Below are 26538 nucleotides of genomic sequence, written 5' to 3'. Positions count from 1 at the left end.
GGCAAGAAGTTGGGGGGATGACAGAGTGTGCACAGAAACACCTTTGCCTATTATTTAATACGTGTTTCAACCTAAGTTTGTTTTCTAGGTGCCTTTCTGCCTAGTTGCTAGAGAAATTACCTTACAAAAAGCTTAACCTATTCCAACAGTTGGGCTCCAGAGAAAGAGTACACTGATGTCTCCCATCTGATCCAGATCCTTAGGGGAACCCTGGGAGAGATGACATGTTAGCGAGAGAGAAAAACTCTTAAACCTACTTACTGCTGTGAGTGGCTCTTGCACTGCCAAGTGACAGAACAGGTATATACTTGTTTCAGAACTGTAAAGCTAGCAAGTTGACATAAACGTCACTTCTTGGAAGACCAGCTGGCAATAGCTACAAGAGGCAAAGATCAGGAAAGTCACCTCTTGGAAAACCAACTGGCAATAGCTACCAGAAGAATGACCTTTCCTTCCTTTCAACCATGCATTGCAGAGGTAATGAAATATAAAATGGTATTTTCAAATCTTGAGGAGGTGGTCAAGGTCATTAGCCATAACTGTATGGAATAGGGGGCTGGTTCCTTTTACTCCTTGCTAGTCTGATTTTGCCTCCATGGAGGCAGGCAGGGGGGCGTGGAGGATCAATGTAGCACTGCTGATAAAGGGTGCCACCTGGTGTCCTTACTTGTGCGCTGCATTCCCGAGCAAATCTCACCTCCACCCATTAGAGCTGTCCCTAATTCTGTCTGGATCATTTCTCACTTACCTTACCACTCATGGCCAGGAAAGTCATTGGTCATTTCCTACCCAAAGCTACTTGGTTTATCCTCTTCAGAAAAAATGTTCCCCAAATTACTCCCATCTGAAGCTGAAGTTACAGAAACTAACTTTGCTTTCATTGTCTAAGATGATCTGGCAAAAACCAACTGAGAACTTAAGTCTAGAATCTGAATACTTCCAGTCTAGGATCAACATCACGTATTTTTAATTCTTCACAATTGAGTCCTACCTTACTATCTAGGATATGTATCATGTAGAATTTTAAGTACCAATTTGGGAAATAGGCTTGTAGGCTCAGAAAATAATCATCCCAGGTCCAAAGTGAATAGACTCATTATTCCCTTTTCTTCAAGTAATTGCTATCCCACCCTCCAAAATGCAGCTGACCCTTACACATATATTTCATTGTTCATATGCTATTTCATGTTTTATTCACTTGTCTATGTCCTCAATATGTATACATGGTTGTCAGATTCTAAAATTCCACATGTCTAGGAAAGGTGTATACAATTGTCTGTTTTCGAGACCATAATTAGATCAGATTTTTTAATTTACCCTAGGCTTAATATACAAATAGGTGCAATTATAAGATCCTAGAAAACTAACAGGCTAAACAGTTGCTCATCAATTCAAATATTTATTGAGCACCTTTACATGCAAGGCACTGGGGGACAGCTGAGACCAATGTTTGCAGTTGGAAACAGGATGGATCTGAAAACAATGCTTCCAAGACTGCTTTCTTATTTAACAAAATCTAACAGCATAGTTTACAATGACAGAATTTAGTAGAGTTTAGATTTGTCTCAAAATTTCAACTCATCCCACGGTTTAGCCTTCTCACCCTCCACACACTTCCACCCCTTTTAATCAGCACTTAGCATATCTTTGTAGAGCAGTTCAGTCATATGCTACAATACGCTACAATTATGCCTCAGTTCAAAAGTTGTATATATCAAATTATTTCCCTCTAACTTAATTTCAAAAAGGCATTTTACTTTTTCTCCAAATGGCAGTAAGTCTATATACCTCAGCTTTAATTTTCCCTGCATCCAGCAATTCATGTTCATGGAAAATTTCATTAGCGATAACACAACATGAAGTACTGATGCCCTTATTATTTTCTTAAAAATCAACAATTCTGTGCAATAAATCTATTCTGATTCTTGGTTATCAATCATTCTCTACAAAAGTATCTGAAAATGTGCCTACTTTGTGCCTCTGTGCATTGTTTTTTGTTTTGTTTTAATCTGAGTGTGAGGAATAAGGGTCATCATTTTTCAGACTATCTTCAAAGTGCATTTACCTCTCAATTCACCTGATATCATTCCAATATCTCAACTAGTATAATCAGGGGGAAAAAACTATCTATACTACTAAACCCTGCTCTAAATAATATATGGATTGTCTGCCTTTCTTCCGTGTTCAAAACAGTTTCAAACTTGTTATAGAAAGGCCTGTTGTTTAGTATCTCATAATAATTCTGGGGAAAAAACATTACACACAGTGATATGTATGAAGTTTATATAACTGGACTTGATCTGTTAGTGACCTTAGAGTAGTTTAATGTCTAAAGGACTCCTTTAATAAAAATTTTTTGTAAACTGTGACACTAGTTAACCTATAGCTTGCTTTAAGAACATCTATTGTCCTTAGCCACTAAGACTATGGGTAACAGGTATGTTACACCCTGCACACACTGGTACTAGGAGGCTAGCCATTCTTCACTGTAGAATGACTTCTTGAGACAAATACTTGCCATCAAGTTGTATGAAATTTCAAATTCTCCATGTAAAACATGCTGCAAAGATAGAATACAAAAAACGTCCCCCAAATGGCATGTCAGAAACTTTGAAAACAGTAAGGAATTCCTGTGATTAAACTCCTTCAGTGACCCCTCCCAGATGTCTCAGAGCATCAGAATTCTCTATTACAACTCAGCACAAACCTAGCAACACCAAGTCCTGCTTTAATTATTGTGACTGATTTATTTCAAGTTTATACATTCTCCCACTGACCAAACTTCTTCTGTTCTTAGGTTCTAAAAAAATAGTCATTTTTCAAAAGCAGAAAAAGAAAGATATATATTTAATATATAAAAGAAAAAGCTAAATCTGACATAATTATATTCTTAAAAACATTCCATTTATTTACAGATGTATAAAAAGGCGAATTATTGGTCTACTGAGATCATGCTTCTTATAGTTAGGGTGAGAGCTCACTATCCTCCCAATTCCTCAACTCCTCACTCAACTACATCTTTCATAGTCACACATGAATTTTCATAGATCAGTTTCTCCTGGGGTAAGGTTTAAAGGGTTGGAGTTTTTGGAGATTTTTAGATTTCTATCAAGACTGTAGGATTGTTCTTAAGACTGAGCCCTCCTCAAATTAGCCCTAACAACTCCCTAGTTCTAAGAGGTCTTGCAAACACCATTGGGTGGGGGGGGGGGGGGGGTGTTTATAATGACATCTGCAGCCTTCCTTGAACACACTGGATCATCTCTCATTTCTATCTCTGGCATCTTCCATAAACAGTCAAATATCTTCCCATCAAGAAATGAATACTACCTATTTGTCTATTTTCTTCTAAAAAACCGAACAGTGTTCAGAAGCAGAATGGTCCTTCTTTTCCTGAGGATTACTCGCTCACTTGCCTGCTCCTTGGCTGACCCTCAAAAGCTTTAAGAGCCTTGGAAAGTCAGGAGGGAACACGAGGACAAGACAAGCAAAGAAATAATGGGAAACTGCTATACCTGGATTAAACTACTAGCATCTCCAAGGACAGTTATTAGCAGGGAAGACAGGTGCTGGATTCCTTGGCTAAGGCATTGAATGAAATCTCCTGGGTAAAGAGAAGTGGGAGGGATAATGAGAAGCTGAGGGGCACTCATCACCTACTTGAAGCTCCTTCAGTAACCTTTAGAGGTGGGAAGGCTGGAGGCTGATGAGGAGGTCAAGAAAGGCAAGTAGCATAAAAAAACCCAACAAAGAATGTGTTCCCAGTGCAATTCGCAGAGGAAACTTTCCCACCCTTTTCAATCTGTTTATTACCCGAGTTACTAGAAAGGGAACCAACCACGGAGGTAATAATTCACTGGCTAGGACCATTCCAAAGTTGGTTTCACAACCTAGTTCTGAAGATATGCTGAGTGGGGTTTGGGATAAAGAAGGCAGGGGATGTAGAAGAAACAGCACTGCCTAGGCACAGCCCAGGCACTGGAAGCTCTTGTGTTATTGTTTCACAACACAAGCAAATCCTGTCAATGAAGACAGAACAGGGGTTACATTCCAAAATATAATTATTTAAGAAAGGCAAAATGCAGCAGCTAAATCCCAGTCTATACATTTTCAGAATAGTGATTCTTGCCCCCAGGAGTTTCCAAGAGACCCCTCAAGTGCACCATGATTATTTACAAACTAGATAGGAAACATCATTTCTATACTCAATACAAATCTCATCTTCTAGGTTGAAAACTTCAGCCTTTGAGAAATCTATGAAAACAACTATACAAAAATATAAATATCTTTTTATCTTTACAGGCTGTCAGACCTTCATATCCTGACAGCTCATGAGTGAAAAAGCTCTACAGATCATTGAAGCCATGGTAGCAGATAATAAAAAATATATCTTGTGATTCAAATACTGCCTTATTTCCCTGGTAAAGAGTGCCTACTGTGACTTTTCTTTTCTTTACATCCTGTGCAGGTAACAGTGAATGAAACCTCCAAGCACCAGGAGGCTGGTTTGACTTGTGAAATACCCAGCCCCACAGTTTTTTTTTGTTTGTTTAATTTTTTTGGCCACTATCTCTGGTATGGGGAGGGAATGCTTATCATTTTACATGTCTTTTGAGTGATGTGATTTGTGAAAAGGGGAAGGGCTCCCTGTATGTCTACCTCCAAAAAACATATTCAAGGTAGAAATCCTTGGTACCGTGAAATGGTCTTCTCAACACCCAAACACAGTAAGGGAGAACTAGTTAATTTTTAAATCTCAAAATGATTACCTTAGTAATAAAAGCTTTTTTAAAAGCATTCCTACTTTACCAGAAGGCTTAGATTTATAATTCTGATTGAAAAGGTGAGGGAATGGAAGCTACTTAGGATATGAAAGAAGAGAAAATTTTGTTGAATGATACTAAGTCCTTCACTTTGGTATTCCATGGTACCCATCCTCTCTCCCCCTATTCTGAAACACCAACTAAAAGCTACCTCTTCTGGATCCCTTTGCACAAGTGCATCACATTCCTTGGACTTCAGACTTAAAACAACAGCTATCAACTAAGGTTCAGTCCACAGCAACTCCTAAGTCTCAAGCAGCTTTTACTCTGGGAGGGAAGAACTAGGAACCATTATGGACCTAGTCTTGTTACAAATTCCTTGGGTAAGACGGGCACCTCGTGTTCAGTAATGGATCGCATCTTCTTGGAGAGGATGAGGAGACCCAGCACCACAAGTGAGGTAACACATTTTAACATGATCAGAATTTCATAGTAGTTAATTTCTTATATGGACGTCAGCACCCTACCCCCTTTCTCTACCATCATTCACCACATTTCAAAGTCAAGGATCACAATTCCATGACACAAACAGGTGCCTGCAGAGAAAGGAGGTTCCCCCTCACAGCCTGGCTTCTGCCTGAGAACAACTAAGTTCATTTCCCTGCAGAACTTGGCGAGGCCCCAGTGTTGCCCAGTTTGGCCACAACAGGTGCCAATGTAGGCATCACCTTGCTCTCCCGGCATTCCTGATCATTCCCTGTTAAGTTCATTTTGTGTCCAACTGACCCAACTTTGGCAGCTACAGGTGCCAAACAAGGCATCACCTTGAGACTCTGACCCTCTGTATCACTGGAAGGATTAGCTACTTTTAAACCGAGAGGTGCCAACTTTGGCATGGGCCTCCACAAGGTGTCTGTGCTGCTGTTCTCTAGGCCACCCTTCATGTGTAGGACAGGGGGTGAGGACACACTTTCAGGCTCGGCAGGGACGCCAGAAGCACTCTTCGCTTCATCCCCCACTTTCCTCTGGGAAACGAGGGGGTCCTTTATCTCAGAGTCAATGACAATCTTAAGCACATCTGGTTCAGAGGCTGGTTCTGCAAGTTGTTTTTCATTCTCAGAAAAGTCATCATCTTCCAAGTGCAAGAGGAGGGGGCTGACAGAGTCACTCTCCCCTTGCACATCAGGCAATTCCTTCAAACCAGTTCCCAAGTGGCCAACCTGGAAAGTCGCTCTGTTCCCAGGAGGAAGCTTACTGATGAAAGCCCGGCGAGCATCCCCTGGGAACTCTGTATCCAGAGAGCTAGGCAGTTCAGCCAGGCTAACAGAGTCATCATTTAACTGCTGATTAAGAAAGGCAATCTCATTGAGCAGAGATGTTAGTGTCTCATCAGTATCATCCTCATCTTCCATACTAGTTAGCAGTTCACTGGGATCCAATGCTGCTTCCTCTATAGCTGATGCTACCTTTCTCAATTCCATCTCTATGCTTGAGTCTTTGAGATCTTTCATCTTTAATTTATGAAATGGAGACTCCTTTGTCTTCAGTCTCTCCTGTCTTGATTCACTCTCTTTCCATTTATGCTGACTCCCTCTGGTATCACCAGAAATCTTTTTGGGTAAGAATTCTTGTGCTTCTTGCATACTGGAAACATCAACTATTTGTGGAAAACCAGAATCTTTATGTGACAGATAAACCTGTGCTGTACCCAGTGTCATTCTGACATCTCTATGGTTGCCTCTGGAAGAGATTCTACCCAAATCTTCACAGGAGTTATCCTCACTCCTGACAGTGTTTTTCAGGTGGTCAGGTGGCTTGCCATCAGGAACTTCATGGGGGTATTTGCTGCCACTCGTATCTACCAAACCTCCCTCTGTTGCCAATGATGTCACATTAACAATTCTTGGCATCATAAATAAGTCGTCATTTTCTAGGGAAGAAAAAAAAAACTCATTTATCTATAGTGGTAAGCACTCTCTCCCATTCATACCCAATAACCATCTCAAAGGAGTTAAATTTTCACCATCTACTTTTAGCAAGAAGATGAAAGGAAATACTAGTTTTTCAAATTACTGAGTTAGCCTAACAAGAAAATAGGTAAAATTTAACCAAAAGACACACTGATATTCCATCATTAATAAAAGTTCTATTTAATTTTTTAATATAAATGCTCCCCAAGTTTATTTTTTTATCCTGAGGCAGACATGCATCTTGATTCTGTTCACCCAATAATTGCTACTCTGACAGAAAGATGAAGCCCTAAAGGCAGCACTCTAGGAAGATGACTCCTCCAGACTGGGTTTAGCAGTATTAGTATTGGTAAGGATACCCTTTTACCTTAACAGAAATTTAGGTTTGTAAAACCTAAATCATCAAAGTAAAATTTCCTTTTCAACTCAACTCCTCACTGCCAAAAGAGAGAGTGTTCCAACTTTATCAGGTTGGTAATGTAGGAGTGCACCATCTTTGAGTACAAGACAAAACTGATACATATTTATCAACACCAAAACTATAATAATGACTCCTCACATTCCTTTTACTTTCACATCTTTTAAATTCTTTCCCTAATTAGAAATTGGGCTTCCCAGGTGGCACTAGGGGTGAAGAACCCTCCTGCCAATGCAGGAGACATAAGAGAGGAGGATTTGATCCCTGGGTAGGAAAGATCCCCTGGAGGAGGGCATGGCAACCCACTTCAGTATTCTTGCCTGGAGAATCCCATGGACAGAGGAGCCTGGAGGGCTACAGTTCATAGGGTCACAAAGAGTTGGACACAACTGAAGCAACTTAGCACACAATTAGAAATTAGGAGAGCTCACAAAATAGTTCCCATCCCCAGGTAAAAAAAAGACCAATCAATACCACAGACAGAGCCAAACATGTTCTAAAAAGAGAACCCTCTCATACAGACTTGAATACAATGGCTCTTTATTACTATAGAACACATTCAAAGGCTTAGGCTTTCTCTATCACTTTGAGATACCAGAGATAACTCTTACACCACCCATTGAAGACAACACTTAAGACAATACCTGATTGAGCCACAGCACTACTGGCAACTTGAGGTTTCAGATCTCCTTCTAAGAGAGCAGGAGAAACAGTAACCACTGGTCCTGAGAATAGGGGACCTTTCAAGGTGAGCAATTGCCCTTGTGGAGTCATCACAACGTTGGCAGAGGTGTGTGGAGTATTAGAGGGTGAGGTATTTTCTGTAAAGAAGATCAGAAATTAGTTAAGGATAAAAGACCTTCAATTAATGTTAGTGTACAGCCTAGCAATTGTAGGAGACATGCCTAAAACCACACTCTGACTTAAAAAGCAAGACATTTCAAATTTGTTGGGGAACCTCAACTTGCAATTGACTTTTTGAACGCTTTTTCAGTAATGGTTACCTATCCACTGATTCTCTTAAGGGACAGAATTTTATTTTTGCTGAGGAACAGAGCTACGGAACCACTTTTTCAATGGAATGCTTCTGATGGTCTTGCTGGTGAAGCAGGATGAAGGTACACACTATTTTATCCCTAGGTTTGCTTTCCTATAAACCTCTAAGAAATTACTTCAAGTTTTTAGACCTCAGTTTTTCCATCTGTAAAATAAGGTGACTGGACTAAATGGTCATTAAAGTCCTTACTTATGTACCAATAACATCACTTGAATGTGCAATGTGAAAACTAACTCATATTTTAGTATCCATCACCACCTTCTTAGCTGATATAACAAACCAGATTTCCTTGGTTCCTACACTTGGCTATCCAAAGAGTAAAAGAGTAGAAAAGGATATACCATTTTCAGAGGATATAAACAAGTAATGTAAAGTCAACACAGCCTCACCTTCAAAATTATATAGGACAGAGTAAGAAATCAAAACCAATTTACTTTGTTCCTGTATAGCAATTCATTGACAGACCGCAATCTGATTAAAAAGAGCCTGGTTAACAAAAATAAACTCCTACCAGAAATTAGTCTTATATGTTACCATGACGGATAACTTATTAGGATCTGCTTGAGTGTGTAAAGCTAGAAAATGAAATATAATGTAGTTAATATTCTGCTTTTAATACAACTCATCTTTCATCTAATTAAAACTAAAATTATGGCCAAGATGTTCAGTTCTTTAAACTAAACTAAATGTTCATCTGCATCAAGGAAAGCAAAGAAATGTCCCTCCTACCTGTGGCCTGGTCTTTTTTTCTGGAAAGAATCAAAGGCTTCCCCTTCCTGTTATTTATAAACATCTGTCCGAGATCTACAGATGATGCAGAAGCTCCTTCCTGCTGTTTGCTAGTTCTGGGAGACACGTCAAACTCATCTGATCCCATCTTCTTTTTTCTCTTTTGTGCCTCTACTGCTTGTTGTTTTGCATAAATATACTCTAGCTTCTTCAGGACCACTTCTTCTGTCTTACCTATAGGTTGAGAGGGAATAAACTGTCACTCTCTATAAGACCCCACATAATAATGAGAAATAGAGTCCAGTTGATGTAACTATATCCCCCAAAACTATGGCAGTCAAGAGTGATTATAATTGAAAAAAAAAATGTCCCACCCAGTCAAAAGACAATTCTGAAGGTAATTCTGGGAACCAAGACTCAAATGAAGTAGTATTTGAAAGATCTTAGCTAAGTATTTTCCTTACTAAAGCTGTATTTATGGCCTTTACCAGAGATCATTCACCATTATCTCACCTGAAAGTGAAGATACTTTCCGTATCAAAATATTCCGTTTGCGAGTCAGGAGATTCTTCTGTCCTATCAACTTGTCTGCCTGATCTGTTAGTCCCTGAATTTCACTGAATGCCTAGAAGAGAAATAGTAATATCATGTCCATCAATTTTCTTTTTCTGAAAAACAGGTAAGGTCTACACAAATTTCTTTAATAAAAACTTTTAAATCTAATATTTTAGAGAACTTTATAATGTCATTTAAAACCATTTTTACTGTTTTACAAACTTATGGTTACCACTGGGGAAACAGGTAGGAGGTATAATAAACTGGAAGACTGGGAATGACATATACGTGCTACTATATATAAAACAGATAACTAATAAGAACCTACTATTTATAGCACAGGCAACCCTATTCAATACTCTGTAACAGCCTGTACAGGAAAAGAATCTAAAATAGAGTGGAGGTACCTATATATATATGTATGGGCCTCCCTGGTGGCTCAGTGGTAAAGAATCTGTCTGCCAATGCAGGAGACACAGGTTGGATCTGTGGGTCGGGAAGTTCCCCTTGAGAAGGAGATGGCAACCCACTCCAGTATTCTTGCCTGGGAAATCCCACGGACAGAGGAGCCTGGCGAGCTATAGTCCATGGGGTTGCAAAGAGTCAGAAACAACTTAGGGACTAAACAACAACAATGTATGTGTGTAACTGGTTCACTAACACAGCTAACTAACGTACTAACACAACATTGTAAATCAACTATACTCTAATAAAAATTTAAATAATAAAGTATACAAGTGGAAAAAAAAAGTCAATTCCAAAAAGGAGGCTTTTCTGGCTTCTACTTCTAGGGAAAGTGATTATTTACGAAGAGCACCACTGAGTGGTATTTTCACTACTGCAAGGAGATAGAAAACATTTTACTCTGCTTAGATTTTAATAATCAACTTTAAAATCAACTCCTACTCTAAGCAATATCTGGTTGAAACCACCTTGTTCTAGAGGGATAAAATGCTTGCCTTATACACTTCCAACCTTTAATTATAAGCAATTGAAACAAAATTACCTTAGCTATTATTCTACATGCAAAATTAAAACTTCTGCTAGCTTGAATACTACAGTTTCCTTTAAAGTGACTGTCAACCATTAAGAAGTATGTCAAAATAGTAGTTGTCTTGTGTCTTTCACCATAACAAACTTTTCTAAGTGCTATGGAAAACAATAGTTTACAGAAATTGTTGTAAATAGAGTTTATCAGTTTCTAACTTTATTTTAAAAATGAATAATTAACTCTGCTGGTTCAGAATCTGACTTTCAATGAAAAGCAACTCTGATTGAACATGAGGATTTTCTTCCAAAGGGATTTATTGGACACTCACTAGTCCACATTCAAATGATAAACACAAGTTCTATTTCAATTTTCTTCCTTTTCCTTTTATGTATCTAAAGAAGATTCTTTTAGTCAAGCTCTTATTTGTCTGTCATTTACACAGACTTACCCTAGTAAGAATGAGACTTTTGGAAACCTTGGAAGAATGAAGTAACCCCAATGTGATCTTCAACTTCTCAAAGAGATCTCTCATTTCACCACGGCGACGGCGCTCATTGGCAGTGTGTGTCCGGCGATAATATGCAAAAGCTTCTGCTTCTTTCTGTAGTTTTTCACTCCAATAATCAGGTTTTAGCTTTAGAGGAACTTGTGCAGCCTATCCAAACAAAAGATTGCCTCCTAAGTATCTTTCACATCTACTCGCTTTCCACCACACCAATGGGACTGTTCTATATCAGACACCAACCATCTTCTGCCTAGAGTATTTTAATAGCCTCTCAGTTGGTCCTCTTACTACCAGTCTATCTTTTCTCCAAATCAACAGTGTAAATTCTAAAACATGCTAATGTGATATCACTTCTCAGCTCAAATATCAGCAGTTTTCAAATGAGGGATTGAGAGAGGGACTCTAAAAAAGCTTATGTGTATAATTTATTATTGAGAGTTATTTTTATGACACAAATTACATGAAAAACTTGACTAGTGGAAAACAAGTTTAAAATGTTTTCTTAAATACTGTAAAGACCCTTTACAATTTGGGAAAGGATCAACTGCCACTCTTCCTAAATCACTGTTGTCTCCAACCATTCCAAAGTGCTGTAAATTTCCTAAGCACTCTATAATCCCACACCTCCCTGTCATTACACAGGTTGTTGCCTGCACCTATCCCTTTCCACCCTCCTTTATGACTTCACAATTAAATGCAAACCTTTGCATTTTTCAGGAAAGTCTTCCTTAACTCTCAGGATGCCTTAGGCTTCCTTTCTCTCTTATTTATTCTAATTCTATTTTTAAATCATTTAAAGAAATAGTTAGATGCATACCGGGTTTAAAATACAAAAATGTAAAGAGCTTATAATGAAAAGCAACTGTGCCTTGCACCTATACCTGGATCCTCAGAAACAACAACTTTTATTCTTTGAGTTGCTTTTTCTGCTTCTTAAGTCTATATCCTAAGTTAAAACAGTATTTTTAACTATTTACTTCCTGCTATGCAGAAAAGAGTCCCTAGAGTCCCTTGGACTGCAAGGAGATCCAACCAGTCCATTCTAAAGATCAGTCCTGGGTGTTCTTTGGAAGGAATGATGCTAAAGCTGAAACTCCAGTACTTTGGCCACCTCATGCAAAGAGTTGACTCATTGGAAAAGACTGATGCTGGGAGGGATTGGGGGCAGGAAAAGAAGGGGACAACAGAGGATGAGATGGCTGGATGGCATCACCGACTCGATGGACTTGAGTTTGAGTGAACTCCGGGAGTTAGTGATGGACAGGGAGGCCTGGCGTGCTGCGATTCATGGGGTCGCAGAGAGTCGGACACGACTGAGCGACTGATCTGATCTGATCTGATGCAGAAAAGAATTCAGTTCACTACTCTCTTGTATCTCACCATCCCATCTTCCTAATACAGATAAATCATTTAGTTCTTCTATTGATCCCTTTGCAACTAGAATATAATTCTATCTCCATTTCTCATTTCATCCACAATAGACAGTGTCTCTGTAAAACGAGGGTATCAGTACTTATATCCTTTCATTTCTTCTTCCCTCTTTTATCTCCCAATCTGTAATTTGTACTTATACATTTTTCAAAATTGAAATTAATTCCTCCACAGTGTTAAGTAAGGATAAAGAGAAAATCTTGCTTAATCATGGTACCATGATATCCTACACAATATATTAAGAAAACAAAGAAAATTTATAATCTCATTGCTCCCTGAATTGCCAGCCATTATTTCAGATAACAAGTAATTTTTTAGGTCACTGGAAAAAATCAGGAGTCTAGATAAGAAAGAATGCTAGCCTATTTCACATCACATCATTACATTATACAATTAGTTTTCAAATAAACAAATCAAGTTTCACAAATTCCATGCCCATTTTAATTCCTCTAAATTATTCTATCAACTAGGTGGGGCGGGGGTGGGGATAATTAGGAAAAAAAAAACAGTAGTAGTGTAATTTCATTAAGAGGGGAGGGGAGCTGATTATATTAACTCATTGGTAAAAGCAGCCCTGAAAAAAGTCATAATTAATGTAACTAATGTTGTTTTACCTGTAAGGACAAATGTTATAAATTTTATTAAATGAGCAATTATCATTAAATATACTGTAAATACCTTTCGACTCCTTTCAGTAGCTTTTTCATCTGCAGATACAGGCGTACAGCACCTAAATAAAGACAGTATTTTCCAAAGTCTTATCAAAATTCAATAATCTAAGACCTATTTCAAACCACCCCTAATTGTCTAAACTGTGACTGGCTTCTTTTCCCATATTCCCGTTTGTGACAATATGATTTATTCAACAATATCCTTTTTTCTCAAATTCTCCCAAAAAAACCCTAAAACTTCAAATTACATTTTTCAATTGTGAAATATTTCAAAGACGTAAAACTGTACAAACAAAATACATAATCAACATCCAGGTATCTGTCATTCAGCCTAAGAAATAAAATATCCGCCTTCCTTCCTTCTCATATAGTTTTACTAGGAATGTACTGATTCATCTTGAAAAAGAAAATATTGTGTAGCATTTTAAACATATGTAATGTGTATCTTTCTTCAACTGATTTCATTCAACATTACATATGAGATATGTTAATACTTGTAGTTTGATCATTTTAACTGCTATATAGTATTCCAAAGTATAACTTCTCTAAATTTTATTTTTTTAGTATGTTAGTAATTATTTACATTGCATCCAAATGTTCACAACGGCAAATGCTGGAATGGACAACCCCACACATGACCCCTTCTACATGTGCGTGAACCCTTCTAGAATCTATATCTAGGAGTGGAACTGATGGATAGAAGAAATGCATGCACATCTTCAACTGTAGTCACATCGCACTGCTCCCCAAAGAGGTAATAATAACTCATACCCCCACCCCACCTGTAGTATGTTCCCATTGTTCCACAACTAGACAACATTATTTCAGAAATCTCAATTTATGCCAAACTTCTGGGTATAAATTTGTAAAGTCATTATGGTTTAATCTTTATTTCCCTTAATTACTTGTGAGGGGGGAACAAATTTGTGTATGTTTATTGGCAGTCCAGGTTTCCTCTTCTGTGAATTGCCCATGATATCCATTACTTACCTTTCTATTGGCTCATACTTTTCTTTCCTTTTTCTTTAAAATTTACTTAATCTTATATATTTCTTTTTGGCTGTGCTGGGTCTTCATTGCTGCACACGCTTTTCTCTAGTTGCAGTGAGCAGGGGCTACTCTAGTTGTGTGGTTTGCAGGCTTCTCACTGCAGTGGCTTCTCTTGTGGAACACAGGCTCTAGAGCACGGGCTCCAATACTTGCAGTACATGGGCTCAGCAGTTGTACCTCCTGCACTCTAGAGCACAGGCTTGATAGCAGTAGCCCATGGACTTAGTTGCTCCAAGGCATGAGGGATCTTCCTGGATTAGGAATCAAACCCATGTTGCCGGCATTGGCAGGCAGATTTTTACCAGTAGGGAAGCCCATGGATCACCGTTTTCTTACTGACTTGTAAGAATTATTTTATATCCTTGATACTAATCCTCTAACACATATTGCAAATATTTTCCTTACAGTCTGAAATCGCCTTTTTACTGACAGAAATTTTTAACAATCTGTTCCTTTACAGTTTGTGCTCTTTAACTGTTAATTATTCCTGGCCCTTTATTATTCCAGTCCATAAAGATGGAATCTGTTTATTGAAATCTTCATCAATGTTTGTTTGTTTGTTTTTTCATTTTTTCAATGTCTTTCAATAACATTTTATAAAAGTCTTACACAACTTCTATCAAAAAGTTGTGTAAGACTTTTATAAAATGTTATTGATTCTATCAAAAATCCCAAACAGCTTTTTTGTATTTTTAATTTTTTTTTGTTTATTGCTATTGTTTTAGAACTCAATTTTAGTATACTGAACTTACATCCTGCAATATTACTGAATTTAAGTCTAATTAAGTTTTTAAGAGATTTAAATTCTTTCAATCATAACCAACAGGCAACTGAGGTGTTTTGTGTGTGCTCAGTCATGTTCAGCTCTTTGCAACCCCACGGGCTGTGGCCTGCCAGGCTCCTCTAGCCATGGTTTTCTTCAGGCAAGAATACTAGAGTGGGGTGCAATTTCTTACTCCAGGGGATCTTTCCACCCAAGGGACTGAACCTGTGTCGCTTGCACTGGCAGGCAGGTTCTTTACCATTAGCACTAACTGGGAATCCAGGTAATTGAAGGACCCTCCAAATAGCCCTGGAGTGAAGAAAAATACCACCATATCCCTACCTTAGACTTTCTCACTAGGAGTGAAGAATTACTCTTTCTCAACTCATTGCTACTTTAGGTAGCTGATGATATAATAGCTTGAAAAGCACAATGTCTGGCACAAAATAACTCTTACCTTCTTTCTCTCATACCCCAATTCTTAATCAATATAAGGTTTACTAAGGCATAACATTTTTTTCCTAAGTCATCTTATCATTCTCTCTGTTTTCATCTCATCAGCTGAACAGGAAGAAAAATTTTTCTAACTGTACTTCACCCGTTCAACTAGCAAAGTAACCACATTTAGAATTTACAACCGTATTCTTAAAAGATAAAGAACTTTATTGAGTAATCCACTGTGTCAGTTATACTAGTTATTTCATATATTATATGATTTAATGCCTTAAAAAAGGGCATTTTCCTCATTTCACAGGTAAAGAATCTAAGAGTTAGAAAGATTACACACTTGCCCAAGGTTAAATAGCTACAAACTAGCCAAACTAGTATTTTAATGCCAAGGTATCAGGCTCAGAAAGCATGTTATTCACATTTATATACTGTTTCCTAGCAATAACAAGGAAGTTAATTACCTCTGAATTTCAGCTCCTTTCCTCATCTACTAATAAGATAAAAAGCTAGAGAAATAAAGGAACTATGTCAATTACCCAGAACTCTTGACTAGAACATTCAGTTTTGTTTATGGTCACAATACAACAAGAAATAACAATCCAAAGAAAAATAAGACTTACGGCTGTTTCAAAATCTCTGTATGGACAGCTGTGCTCTTCATGTGGGCGATTTTAATTTCCTCAGGGAGCTCTTCTACAGTCTCAATGTCCACTTGTTCTTCATCATCCTCAATGTATTCTATACAGTTATTCTGAAATACACCAGTCCAACAGTAAATAAAGCATTGGGAAGCAAGCACACCTAAATTTTTCAACTGATTGTTTCCCTTATAAAGCCAACCAGTGCCAAACATTGATCTTAAACCATGAGTACTGATAACCCTAAACCTGTTAATCTTAAAATGGAATTAAGTCATAAAGACAGCATATGGTTAGGGCTAACAACCAAGAACTACATTATAAATCACAGATACACTGAGTTGGCCAAAAAGTTCGTTCAGGTTTCTCCACAAGATGGTATAGAAAAACCTGAACAAACTTTTTTGACAACCCAACAAAGATCAGACTAAAGAGACAGAGCCTCCAAAGGGCTGTGCTGATGCTTCAATATTACTGCAAGTGGACAAATTCAAGTTCAGATATACTAAAGCTGCATAAATCTAAAGATTAAATAGCAATCAAATAAAACGTGGTGAGGGAGAAGGTAGAAAGCAAAAAACTCAAGTTCTAGTGTAACAGTGCTTCATGGTTAACCCCATATTAAACACCCACAAAAACACATTCAAGGCAGATATGCAAACAGAATATAGCCCAATCTTCTAAGAATCTCAATCCCACAGAATGAGAGCTTTTGAAGAATTTCAGATACCAAAAGAAGCCCAGGCTTGCTGTACTGCTTATTATACCAAAAGATGAGTCAATCGGTAAGCATTTATTGAGCACCTACCAAAGAAACTCACAACAGAGGACTATAAGAGGGGCTTCTCAGGTAGCACTAGTGGCAAAAGAGCTCATCTGCCAATGCAGGAGATGTAAGAGATATGGGTTCAATCCCTGGGTTGGGAAGATCCCCTGGAGGAGGGGACGGCAACCCACTCTAGTATTCTTGCCTGGAAAATCCCACGGACAGAGAAGCCTGGTGGGCTATGGTCCATAGGGTCACTAAGAATCAGACACAACTGAAGTAACTTAGCATGCATATAAACTATATGGATTATGGGCTATGCAGATAGAATTTCTAAGTCCACCTTTAAAAACAGTGTTTATTATGCCAGAAACTAAACACAGAATATGTCATCTGTAACTGTACTGTACCAACGAAGCACACTCAAAATGAAGCATCCCTATCACTTTACTAGCTCTATTTTATTTATTTTTTTTTTACTAGCTCTATTTTAATCTCACCGGAAAAATTACTTACTCCCAAATTACAGGCTCCCTATGGCTAACCAGACATAAATGACTCAAGTCATCATTTATGATCCCCAATTTAATCATCATCTAAATATTGTGTATTAATCAATGCATATTAAAGTTAACTTTGGGAATCTAAACCAACAGAAGCCCAAAAGTTTGAATACTAATGTAGGCAGATGCTTTATAATATTTAAACTGACGAATATGTAATTACATGGCTTTAATTAGAGGCTTTGTAAATAATATCCAATTAACTTAATTGGGGAAGATTTAAATTAAAAAGGTTATTCACAACTTTCCTTACACTATTCCAATACAATGCTTAATACAGGCATAAAGCTATCATAGGTGTCAAACATATACATAAATACAATGTAGAATTTAAATTTGAATGCCCTTACTTTAAAATGGCCAGTGTACCTGTCAGATTTCCTATTTGGAAGTTCAAGCAATGCCACTCTGTATGACTAAGACACTCTAAAGGTTCCATTAAGTCAGTTCTACTGATAGCAATAGTTTTCACTGATTTTTTTGTTTGTTTTCACTGATTTTAAAGCAGGACTGTTTTTGACTTGTGGTTGCCAAGGGGGAGAAGTATTGAGTAAAGGATGGACTGGATGCAAACTATTATATATAGAATGGATAAACAACAAAATCCTACTGTATGGCACATGGAACTATATTCAATATCCTGTAATAAACCATAATAGAAAAAAATTTTGATTAAAATAAAGCTGGACTGTTTTTGGTCTGATGCTTACCTAGGCTGACTTATAATGAGACTGCAAAAACTGCAACAAGATTGGCAAACTACCTACAGATGTAAGTCCTCCAAAAGGATAAGGTTATACATAGAATGCAAGGCAAATGCATATAGAATTATCCATCTCATTTACAAATGAGACAAGTGAGGTTCAGAAATAATGACATAGAAACATTTCAAAACGTAGACATTTTAGAATTTTAAAATATAAACCTTTTTGCTATATTTTATCTGCCTAAGACAGTTAGGCATTAACGGAGGAGGACCAGGTAACACAGAGAACAAATGAATCTCAAAAGGAGTGAAATTCTAAAACTGCCATGCAAGACAATCATTGCAAACGGCCGTATTATCTCAATTTCGATTTCAAGACACCCCACAGGCAGATGGCTATAACCTCCTTATGTTTTACATCAGGGGAAGGGGACAGCACACCACAGCCCCCCATTTGTTTTTGTAACTGAGGTTTTTACTGGAACACAGCCACACTCATTCACTTACTACTGTTTATGGCTGCTTTCCCTCTACAGCAGCAACTGAGTAGCTGCAAAAGCAAGTCATCTAGCCTGCAAAGTCTATAATATCTACAAACTGGCCCTTTACAAAAAAGTTTGCCCAATTCCTGCCCTATATCATACTGATGCTCAATTACTTAGCTCAGCAAACACAACTCTACACAGAAGTCTATAAAAATGGCTTCGGCAAAATAAAAAAATAAAAATAAATTATAAAGGTCAAATTACAAAGGAAGATGACCAGAGGTTAGAGTACAAATTCTAGACACTAATTATTTAACTTTAGGAGATGGTTAGAAAGCAACTTTAGGCAGGATGATAATAAAATATTAAATGATGTTTTTCATTTCTCTCCAAAACAAAAAACATCTCTACAAATGCTGATAGACAAATTGTCTTCCAGTTCTAAGGCCACCCATTCCCTGTTTCTTATATATATCTACCAGATAAGCTACAATAACTTTGCATAAAAAATGTGAAAAAAAACTGAGATCAAATGGGAGTAGTGATTTTAGGACTTTTTAAAAAAATAAACAAAAAACCTAATTTGATAGGGACTCTCAAAGCATCTATTCCCCCAAGGCTTAAACCAGCCTTCCTGTATAATATCAGAGAAGTCTCAAAACACAATATAAGCTCAATAAATGTTACCTGACTGACACAGCCTAAAAACTACAAAGTCATTTAATCATGATTTAAACCTAGGCATCCAATTGAATGTATCAGGTCTTAGTTATCTTCTGGAAAAGCTATTGTCTCTAATGAATCATTTAAATTCTTGAGGTTTCAGTCACAACAAAAATGGGCTCACCACCTTTTCTACATCATCAACCTCCTCACTCTGGTAGTCAGAAACAACATCCACAATCTCATCAATAGAATCATCGGTTTTCTCATTCTCATCTTCTTCGTCTTCCTCTTCCAACTCCAAAACAGTGAAGTCAGTACTGCTTCTGCCACCCGTCTTCTCTTGCTTTGGTTTTATCTGTTCTCCTGAGAGCAGTAAGTGACCTTGAAAATGTCCATCCCCTTTGCTCCCTTTGGCAGCTCTCCTAGGGACAATGGAGAAGGTTGTAGGACTAGAAATCCTACTCCAAGAATCACATTCAGTTTTTAAAATTCTGGCATTCTCAGTAGTTCCACTTTTTCCAAGTAAATCAGAGATACTGTGTTCTTGTTGAAACACATCTGAATTTTCCTTACAAGTTTTTGTTTCTTTAATTAATTGCTCATTTGTCTCATTCTTGCCTTCTTGTGAAGTTCTAACATATTTCTGGGCCAAAGGGCCCTTTAAGTGTTTTCTCCACCTCTCCTTAATGCTGTCCTTCAAGTCCAGAGACTCTCCACATTCCTTCTCCTTGGCCTCTGGCTTTGGATTAGATTGCTGCTCCGCAACTCTACTGCCTGAAAATTCAACTTGGCTTTCTTCTTTAGAGATAATTGGAAATTCATTTGATTTTTCCTCTGGATTGTCTAAGCCTTTCTGCTGTTCCACTTTCACATCACCAAATTTTTTAAGCTGCACATTATTCACACTTTGGACTGTCATGTTACTGGCTCTTCCAGAAATGGTCTTAACTTCTATAACAGTCAGTTTTTCTTTGGAACTGTTATGGTTCCTAATCCCATATTCTTCCTCAACATCTTTATAGTCTTCACCTGCGTGTGAGCCAGTGCTATAGACATGCTCAGAAGGTTTAACAGCTGTAGGCCCTTCTTCTATAAGGGATTCTTCATCTAAATGATCACCCCCATCTTCCAAGGAATCATTCAGAGTTTCTTCTGAGACAGCAGCTCCTGAGTTTTGTTTTATTATATTAGTCTCAGGCTCTACAGCTTCTCCTGACTGCAGAACCTTCTTGGTTTCTTGCTCTCTTTTTAAAAAGCTTGTTTCATCTTTCTGGTCTGTATTCTGAGATTCTCTTTTCATCTGAAGTGAAGCAACATGTTGAAGAATGGAGCTGGGAACAGGCTTTTGTCCTGGGAACTGCAACAAGGCAAAACTACCAGACTGGAGAGGAATAAGACTGGCTGTACCAACAGGCTGCCCTCCTGAACTATAGGTTATTTTGGTTTCACAGGCTGTTTTACTTGTGAAACTTTGTGGTTCAGGAGGGGAAATCCTCAGAGTCAATGTACCAGACTGAGACACAAAATTAGGTCCAGAAGAAAGCAATGATGGTGCCTGAGTGATAACATTCATTGCTGGAGAAGACCCAACAGCCTGAATTACAGGATTCACAACGGAGAAAGCAGAGGGCGAAGCCGAAGAAGGTGGAGTCTCTGACGGTTTGGAAGGAGTGGGTAAACGGATTCCCATCACAGACCCTGGTGAGTAAAAAAAAAAGCATTTTAAATCACCACTGCCCACATCAAAGGCTTTCAAAGTACGTATTTTTTTCCTAACAGGTGATTGATTTCAAGAGACTGATAAGACCAATCCTGGTATATAAATATACCATATGACCAAATGATTCAAGAAAAGAGAAACTTATCAAAAATATCTCTAACTTTATACCTGGGTTCCGAAACATGACAGGTTGTAAGTTGGGCTGGTTATTAGATCCTCGAAGCTGATGCAAAGGGAGAAGCTGGACAATCTGCCCATTAGGGTGCCTGAATAGGTTCATTCCACTTGGACTCCTAACAGGCTGCAAGACCATCCGATGTCCCTGAAGTTGTGTGTTTGGGACAGGTCTAAGAGTAGGAGAACCCTGCTGCACTGGAATCAACAACAATCGAGGTCCAGCACGTTTCACTGTGTTAGGAGAGACCTGTGGAGGAGCCACTGGAATCTGAGGGGCATTTTCTGAAAAACAGGAAATGGAAACATAGTATCAGAATTTCCCTTTAATACTTGGGAAAAAATAATTATGACAAACCATGCTACAAATAAGTAGAAGTTTAAATTACAGAGTTGGCAAAATTCTGTTATGTCCATGATATAGGACTCACAGGATTTACGGCTGAGAATAATTTACTTTAAACTTAAGTATTAACCACAGTTTACAGGGCCTTACATTTAGATTGGTAAAAAAAGAAAGTATCAACTGTCAAGAGGTACATTTAAAGAGATAATACTTCTGCCTAAAGAAAGAACATAGGCATGCCTCTAAACCTGGATTCTCACTAAAGTTCAAGTAAATTTTCTGTTCAACTTAAAAATTCAGGCTGTTAACACTTAACAGGCTTACGACTTAAAAATTCAGGCTGTTAACACTTAACAGGCTTATGACTTAGTTTAACAGGTCTTACTCAAGGAAGACAAAGTCAAAGACTAAAAATCACAAGGTACAAAAAAACTTCTTGGCCTTTAAAGTTCACTGATGAATAAGCAAAGCATACAGATTTGTGAAAATTGTTTTTTAGAAGGAAAAAAAACACATATCCCCCCAAAATGGAATGAAATTAAGAGACATCAAAGAAGTAGGGAAATAAAGCCTGGTTAGGAAGAGGCAAACATAGTTTTGAAACAGAAAAGGTAGAAATTTAATGCAGAAGATGTGAATTAAAAGAGATCTCAAAACATTAATAGTACTGAAAGATGCACTTCAATGTCTGGCAGAAAACACCAAGGATATGGGAAAAAACAGTATAAGTTTTTGGCCATAGGAATAAAGAAGTAGGAATAATGATAATAGTAAGCATAAATGAAAGTGATCTAATATTACCATTCAAATTACTGAATTTCTTTAACATTATTATTTTCAATTATTCTTTTTTTGACATTTTTAAATAAAAATTTTCATCAGTTTGTCACTAAACAGAAAAATTAACAAGCCAAACAAAACAAAGATTTTAATATGTAATATGCACTCTGCCCTAAAAAAGTATCAAATTTCTAAAAGAAAGTGATGCTCCTTAACATTTACATGACAAATTACTATAGAAGATCCATGATTACTTTTGAAAAAGAAATAACAACACAAGACCAAACTGATTAAAAAAAAAAATAGTGTGCAACTTTTTAAACAAACAAAAAATTCATCTATCTTATGTGATTAAGAAACATGTTAAAGTAAAACATTCTTAATTTCCTGAAAATTTCTATTCAAATTGAGTTTTACAGAATGATTCAAAACCAAATTACTCCCAAAGCAGCCTTTAATATACACACTAAATAAGTGATTATTTATTGCACTGGGTGAGAGGGGAAGAAGGGAAAGACAAAAGGATGAAAAGTCAAATGAAAAAGTCAGAGGTCTAAATCCCCGAGTTGGGATCCACTTTATGAAACTATAACAAAATCACATACTTCCTTAGAAGTTGGCAGTGATGTGAGTCAGCTCCTTTTATAAAAGAGCAGATAAGAAAATATACAACTAGTATTTCCTCAAGTAGTATTACATAAGATACTTTAAGGTGGTATGTCATATAGAATAACACCATATTATACTGTCAGAATTTTAATCTTTTGATTAAATACAGAAGAAATTATGTCTCTGATATTATGTCTTTAATATTAAAATTTAAAAAAAAGACTATTGCAGCATTTTCTAACTTCCTTCATTAACAGAGAACAAGTCACATGTTAAAAATACACAGGAGCTGGCTAGTATTTGATACTTTTTATTATTATTGGTTCATTTATTTATTTAAGAGACTATCCTCCATTCTGGCAAGTAATGTTGGTTTCCAATTACAGTAATACTGCTCCTTTTAAAAGTATACTTAAGTGAACAATTGACTTGATTTAAATAACAATAATAAATCAATTATATGAGAGTACAAATGGGAATCAGAGCAAAATACCGGAACGTATGTTCTGAGTGACTGAAATCTGAGAGAAAATGAACTACAAAAGGTAAACAACTTCACAGTTTCATGACATAATTAAAAATATAAAGAAAGGTTAGAATACATGATTTAGAAGATGTGACCAGTTAAAATATGACAAGATGTGAACTGTGAGTTTCAAAAGGAAATCAAAAAGGCTTCATCAAACACAATCTTACTTTTGAAATAATATTATTAGCCATTTTTGGTATGTGTGTTGACAGGAAGTAGCAAAAGACAACAAAATTGACACTGTCATCCACTTTTCCTTTCAACAGCACTTCAATTTATAAATCCCTTCTTTCCTAAAATATCTACAGGGATTTAAACCATGCCCCTGAAGACAAAAATATTTAGTAGGAAAACTATCAATAACCAAGACAGAACTGTTGTCAGTTATTTTATTCCCCCTTATATCCTGTAGGGGCTTCCCTGGTGGCTCAAATGGTAAAGAATCTACCTGCAATGCAGCAGACCCGGCTTCAATTCCTGGGTCAGGAAGATCCTCTGGACAAGAGAATAGCAACCCACTCTAGTACCCTTGCCTGGAGAAGTCCATGGACAGAGGAGCTTCATCAGCTATAGTCCGTAGGGTCACAAAGAGTTGGCCACAACTAAGCAACTAACACACACACTATATCTTGCATCTCTCACACTCCTGTCCATACTAATTCTTCTTTGAGTCTACTAAGTTACTTTAACTGGTTGAATTAGGATATAAAAGTGACCAAAGTGTGAACTATTTCTATTTCAAATTCATTTAAACTAAGTCAACAAGAGAAAAAAATTAATTTTAACTAAAAAGTTGACATATAAAATATCCAAGTCCTAAACAAAGAAATATGCTTCCCTACTTCTATTTCAATCAGTTTATGTATAATAATTAAGAGAATGTATAGTATATAGGAGTTGGGCTGATTCACAAATGATTTTTACTAGGCAAGAGGACCTAAAAAAAAAGAAAAAAGAAAAAAAAAAAAGGACCTAGAATTTTAATCTTAAGCAAGAGAAAAGGCCCTCAGCTTGGCTGCAACATAAGCAGAAGCCCTCTGATCTGTCCTTTTTAAATATAAAGCAGCAGCTCTCCCACTCCCAAAACTGGGCACACCTACATTTGGTTCCCTCAGAGACATGAGCCCTTAGCTCTCAACACACAAGAGCTGCTGCACTTCCCACTTTAACGGCTGCTCTACTGGCTCAGAGTTCCACTCCCAAATGTAGCATTTCCCTTCTAATGCTTTCGAATATTTTTAATTTCCTGAGAAAATCTCTAGCCCCACTAAACCATCTGTTAAGGCTGTTTATCTCGAAGGTTAACAGTTTTTATTAGCATTCTGGGGCTTCCCTGATGGCTCAGACTGTAAAAAATCTGCCTGCAATGCAAGAGACCTGGGTTCAATACCTGGGCTGGGAAGATCCCCTGGAGGAGGAAACAGCTACTCACTCCAGTATTCTTGCCTAGAGAATTCCATGGACAGAGGAATATGGCAGGCTAGAGTCCATGGGGTCGCAAAGAGTCAGACATGACTGAGTGACTTTCACTCACTCACTGGTTACAAAATTGCACAAATGTTCACTGACTGTCCTAACCCTGTATTTACCATGAAGTCCATTATTTTTAGTGTTCAGTTTTGCAGAATGTAAAGTTTTTTTTTTTCTGTTAAAGCAGAAACACTTGATATTTACCTGTAATTCTATCAGAACCACAAAGTTATATAACCAGCTATAAAATAAACCAGCTTGTAACATCTAGGCCTTACCTGGTCTCTGGCTCACTGGTGGACTCCCATCAATTCCCGAGAGTATAATGGGAACAGAGCTCAGAGATGAAGTTGGTGTGGTCACCATGGAAGAAGATGCAGCTGTGGTCACCACGACTATGGAGGTGGAGGCAGTGGAAGCAACAGGAAGAGTTATGGTTGGAGGAGATGCTACCAAAGACTTAGGAAAAGCAACTGAAGCCACAGGGGTAGTTATCCCAGTCGTTTTGATAAGGTTCAAAGTGGCTGTAGACTGGGTAGGTGTTACAAGGGTGCTGGTATTAGTTTCAGAGACCTCAACAACCCCTGCAGTGGTGGCACCAGAAGAATAAGTAGTTTCTTTAGTTCCCACGTCAGATAGAGCAGTCGTAGGTGTCACAGCAGGAACATTTTCTAAAAACACTTGAGGGGTGGTAGTAGTGACAGCAGCAGTCACAGAGCTGCACACCTGAACTGGCTCAGAAGAAACCACAGGTGTGACGACCATTACTGGAGAAGGTCTGATACTGAACTTCTGTGGCCCTGTTAGGGGTTGGGGTGTGCTAACTCCAGGGATCTTCTGCTGCAGGGCTCCAACTTTACTCATCACAAACTGTGTGAACACACCACCAGGAGAGGGTCGAGCCGCTGCAAATAAAAATTTGCAGGTCAAAAATCTTCAGTTCTCATATTTCATTCTTGTAGTGATTGTGTTTATCAACATTTATTGTGCACCACTGGGTCAATTTCTTACAGGTACGTACCTGTAATTTCCACTCACAGAAGTCAAACATACCTGTCCACCCAAACCTAACTTTCAAAATTCTAACTAAAGGGAATAAAATTGGATGTTCCTTCTGAAATTCCTTTGGTTATGCAATACAGTCTAACTGCCAGAACGCTAAAAAGACTGTATAGCACAGCAGCACACAACTTCAGCATCTAAAACAGAGGAAGAAAGTAAGGAAATCGTATTCCTAATTCTAATTTTAAAACCTGTTTGCACCACTTCCTTCTGTCACAGCACCTCTACCTCTTTATTGCTGTCCTTTTACAAAACAGTAAAGTTTTGCATTTTAGAAATATGCAAAAAGACATTTCAGAAGAGGCCAGGATAAGACGATCTTTTTTTTTTTTTTTTTAAATCACCAGTTAAAGCTACCTTTTTAACAAGAGGTAGAAAGAGTTCTTTTTAAGGCAATGCCTATATACTCCATCTTCACACAACTCCAGCATTTAGCCAGAGATTTCAATTTCCTATTAAGAGGAATAAAAACACAGCAAATGACATTTTTATTTAACATTTCTAAACAGATGTAAAAAGACAAAAAGAGGAATCCAATAAAATCAACTGTATATACTGTCAATTCTAAAACACAAATGATTTAAGGAGGCAATTTATCACAGACTCTAACACTAAGATGTTAAATAAATTAGGTTTTTACTCACAGAATAGGGATAAATATAATAAATCAA

The 26538-nt window shown here is 37.5% G+C and overlaps 1 protein-coding gene across 23 annotated transcripts in view; it reads right to left on the bottom strand.

Annotated features, from left to right (window-relative positions):
• Positions 1 to 2400: 2400 nt before the first annotated feature.
• Positions 2401 to 26538, bottom strand: part of MGA (MAX dimerization protein MGA) — a 144650-nt gene continuing 120512 nt past the window's right edge. For 8 of the 23 annotated variants that reach the window (XM_055537441.1, XM_055537440.1, XM_055537447.1 and 5 more), the window contains 10 exons: positions 25084 to 25710; positions 21066 to 21356; positions 19359 to 20875; positions 15974 to 16104; positions 13098 to 13149; positions 10932 to 11138; positions 9451 to 9562; positions 8938 to 9171; positions 7796 to 7972; positions 2401 to 6693 (listed from right to left, as the gene is read on the bottom strand). In XM_055537441.1, coding sequence (XP_055393416.1) covers positions 5417 to 6693; positions 7796 to 7972; positions 8938 to 9171; positions 9451 to 9562; positions 10932 to 11138; positions 13098 to 13149; positions 15974 to 16104; positions 19359 to 20875; positions 21066 to 21356; positions 25084 to 25710 — 4625 coding nt within the window. In that variant the 3' untranslated portion in view covers positions 2401 to 5416. Of the gene's footprint in view, positions 6694 to 7795; positions 7973 to 8937; positions 9172 to 9450; positions 9563 to 10931; positions 11139 to 13097; positions 13150 to 15973; positions 16105 to 19358; positions 20876 to 21065; positions 21357 to 22327; positions 25711 to 26538 lie in introns of those variants that run through there. The other 15 variants (XM_055537443.1, XM_055537445.1, XM_055537458.1 and 12 more) reach the window with 12 other exon arrangements.

This window comes from Bubalus kerabau, chromosome 10 (genome assembly GCF_029407905.1).
Source record: "Bubalus kerabau isolate K-KA32 ecotype Philippines breed swamp buffalo chromosome 10, PCC_UOA_SB_1v2, whole genome shotgun sequence".
In the NCBI taxonomy this organism is placed as follows: Eukaryota; Metazoa; Chordata; class Mammalia; order Artiodactyla; family Bovidae; genus Bubalus; species Bubalus kerabau.
Note: the sequence above shows the minus strand (reverse complement) of the source record. Positions and strands in the feature narration are given on the sequence as shown.